The following is a 3,294-nucleotide window of genomic DNA, read 5'->3' as shown; positions in this document are numbered from 1 at the left end:
GGGAGGAAAAGGGAGACGGGGAGGGAAATGGGAGGAGGGGAGGAGGCGGAAATCTTTTTTTCTCAATAAAAAATTATATTTAAAAAAAAACAGATCAGGGTGGGAATGTTACAAAGAAAGGCAGTAGAGGGAGTTCAAGGGTCACATCACGGACATACAGAAGTTACATTTAGGCTGTATTCTTAGAAAAGAATCCTATGAGAACATAAGCTTCCCCTGCCTCTCCGAATCAGCCACATTCCCTGAGCTAGCCCATATTATATGCCCCAGCAACATACCTAGCTTTGCATTCGTGTCTGAGCTCATGTTCACTCCTAGACTTGTTTATACAGTAGTGTCAAGCAATTATCAGGACACTTCAGGGTTTTCTTCTCTTCCCTGCTCCTCAGGGGAATTATGTCTTGTTATCTTGTGATTCTCTGTAACAGCCTGGGTCTGTAAATCTTGGGCTTTTGGTCTGTGATGTCTTTCTCTTATGGGTCTAAACAAAGTTGATGATTTTACAGTTTGCTCAATTTCTTCCCTTTTTGTTAAGATGAAGTGGCCTCTTGTAGGCACCTCACATGCAGAATTAGAAGCTTCAAGGCTTTCTTTCATTAATTTTTCTAAATTGGTTGCACTACCTCATTGATTTCTCAAACAAAATTTGGAATGTGTGACTATGTGTTTTCTGAAGGTGTGTTTATGTGTTTGTTTTGTGTGAACATAATTGTTCCTATGGCTTCTACCCATTGAAAGTGAGGATGAATCACAGTGTCTGATTTCCTGAGGTGTACAGCCTCTTGAAACACTTCCATTTGCTCTTGATTGTTAGTTTTAGTTTTAATCTCCAATATTACTTTGAGCTAATGTTTTCTTTTTGAATATGAAAACAATTCTCTGTCTTCTTTGTTACACACAGAGCATCTAAGAGGACCTCTTCCTACATAACTAAATACATGACTTCCTAGTCCTTAAAGGTAACCTTACTTGGATTCTTGGATTTCTCACGTGTTCCCCACCACAATGGGGACATATTTGTCTAGTGATGTCATCCATGACATACACCAAGCTGTGGAATGAGACAATCTGCCCAATGTTTTCACTAGATTGTTCATCATTGGTGCATTCCGTGTGTGTGTGTGTGTGTGTGTGTGTGTGTGCTTTTAAAATTTTTCTAGTATTTTTCCTTTTTTTTCAAGTGGGTAGTCAGTTGTGTTTTAATAAAAAGGAATACATATGTCATCTGACTAATACATTTTTTCTTTTATTTATTTATTTTTTATTGAAAAAAAAAAATTCTGCCTCCTCCCCGCCTCCCATTTTTCTCCCCGTCTCCCTTTTCCCTCCCTCTCCTCTCACTCTTCTCCCCCTCCCCCCAGTCCTCTCCCCCTCCCTCTCCAGTCTGAAGAGCAGTCAGGGTTCCCTGCCCTGTGGAAAGTCCAAAGTCTTCCCCCCTCCATCCTGGTCTAGGAAGGTGAACATCCAAACTGGCTAGGCTCCCACCAAGCCAGAACATGAAGTAGGATCAAAACCCAGTGCCATTTTCCTTGGCTTCTCAGCAGCCCTCATTGTCCGCCATATTCAGAGAGTCCGGTTTTATCCCATGGTTTTTCAGTCGCAGTCCAGCTGGCCTTGGTGAGCTCCCAATAGATCAGCCCCACTGTCTCCGTGGGTGGGTGCACCCCTTGTGGTCCTGACTTCTTTGCTCATATTCTCCCTCCTTCTGTTCCTCATTGGGACATTGGGAGCTCAGTCCAGTGCTCCAGTGTGGGTCTCTGTCTCTATCTCCATCCATCGCCAGATGAAGGTTCTATGGTACCCTCATCCATTGCTGGTGGGAATGCAAACTTGTGCAACCACTTTGGAAAGCAGTGTGGGGGTTTCTCAGGAAATTCGGGATCAACCTACCCCTGGACCCAGCAATGCCACTCTTGGGAATATACCCAAGAGATGCCCGATCATATGACAAGGGCATTTGTTCAACTATGTTCATAGCAGCATTATTTGTAATAACCAGAACCTGGAAACAACCTAGATGTCCTTCAATGGAAGAATGGATGAAGAAAGTGTGGAATATATACACATTAGAATACTACTCAGCGGTAAAAAAACAATGACTACTCGAATTTTGCATGCAAATGAATGAAAATAGAAAACACTATCCTAAGTGAGGTAACCCAGACCCAAAAAGATGAACATGGGATGTACTCACTCATAATTGGTTTCTAGCCATAAATAAAGGTCAGTGAGTCTATAATTTGATCTCCTAAAGAAGCTAAATAAAAAGGTAAACCCAAAGAAAAACCAGTGTTTCAGGCACCAGCTTTCAGGCAGAATGGGGAAGTGCATAGGTCCAAGTCTATATGTGGTACACACAGCTGGTGAGACTCTCAAAGGAGGTTTTTGATGGAAGCTGAAGCACTGTGGGAGGAGTGCTGTAATACTGAAGACAGTAATAATCTGCCACATCTTCAGCCTGGACACTGCTAATGGTGAGAGTGAAATCTGTCCTAGATCCACTGTCTATGAAGCGATCAGGAACCCCAGTGTTTCGAGTGGATGCCCAGGAGATCAGTAGTTTAGGAGACTGCCCTGGTTTCTGCTGGTACCAGGCCAGGTAGTTCTTCTGGTTTACACGGTTTAAAAGACTCTGACTGGACTTGCAGCTGATGGTGACCTTCTCTCCTGCTGACACAGCCAGTGAGGATGAAGACTGGGTCATCACGATATCTGCACAGGCACCTGCAATCAGGAAAGCCAATGAGGATGTAACATAAAAAAATAGAGAATTTAATACAGGTGAAATTTGTCATTTAATGTCCTTGTAATGTCATATTGTCAGAGTAGTATTGCATAAAAAACATTGCACCCTGACACACATTATTTCTTATATACAAAGAAATTGCTCTAAAAAGATTATAATACCTTTCAATTTCTTACCAGAAACCCAGAACAGCAATATCATGAAGACCTGGGTCTGTGACTCCATCTTGCTCCCCGTGCCTGTCTGATGTAACTCATTTCTCACTGTCAAAGTCTGGTTTATAAATTCTGAGCAGTAGGGTCGGACTGGAGGGGCTCATGCAAAGCAGTCAGGAAATACAAAAGCAAATGCCTAAGAAGTATGTATTAGAGTTGTTAGTGTTGATCAACAGGCAAATATACCACCACAAGGAGCATGTGAAATCACTGAAAGATTTTGACTAACAGCTCTCCAACAGAAATCTACTAGGATATCTATTAGAAGCTTTGGTTAAAACCCAAGAAATATTTAACTCAAGTGACTTTTGCAGAAACATTAGGAAAACTATC

At 42.0% G+C, this 3,294-nt stretch overlaps 1 gene segment (V, D, J or C); it reads right to left on the bottom strand.

Annotated features, from left to right (window-relative positions):
• Positions 1-2,341: 2,341 nt before the first annotated feature.
• On the bottom strand, positions 2,342-2,986 carry LOC126495250 (immunoglobulin kappa variable 4-1-like). The segment is given in 2 exon segments: positions 2,342-2,724; positions 2,923-2,986. Coding segments are annotated over 2 exon segments (432 nt in total).
• Between the last annotated feature and the right edge of the window lie 308 nt (positions 2,987-3,294).

Source organism: Alexandromys fortis, unplaced genomic scaffold (assembly GCF_014885135.2).
Source record: "Alexandromys fortis isolate MF-2015 unplaced genomic scaffold, M_Fortis_MF-2015_v1.1 scaffold_436, whole genome shotgun sequence".
In the NCBI taxonomy this organism is placed as follows: Eukaryota; Metazoa; Chordata; class Mammalia; order Rodentia; family Cricetidae; genus Alexandromys; species Alexandromys fortis.
This window is presented reverse-complemented; position numbering and strand designations above follow the sequence as displayed.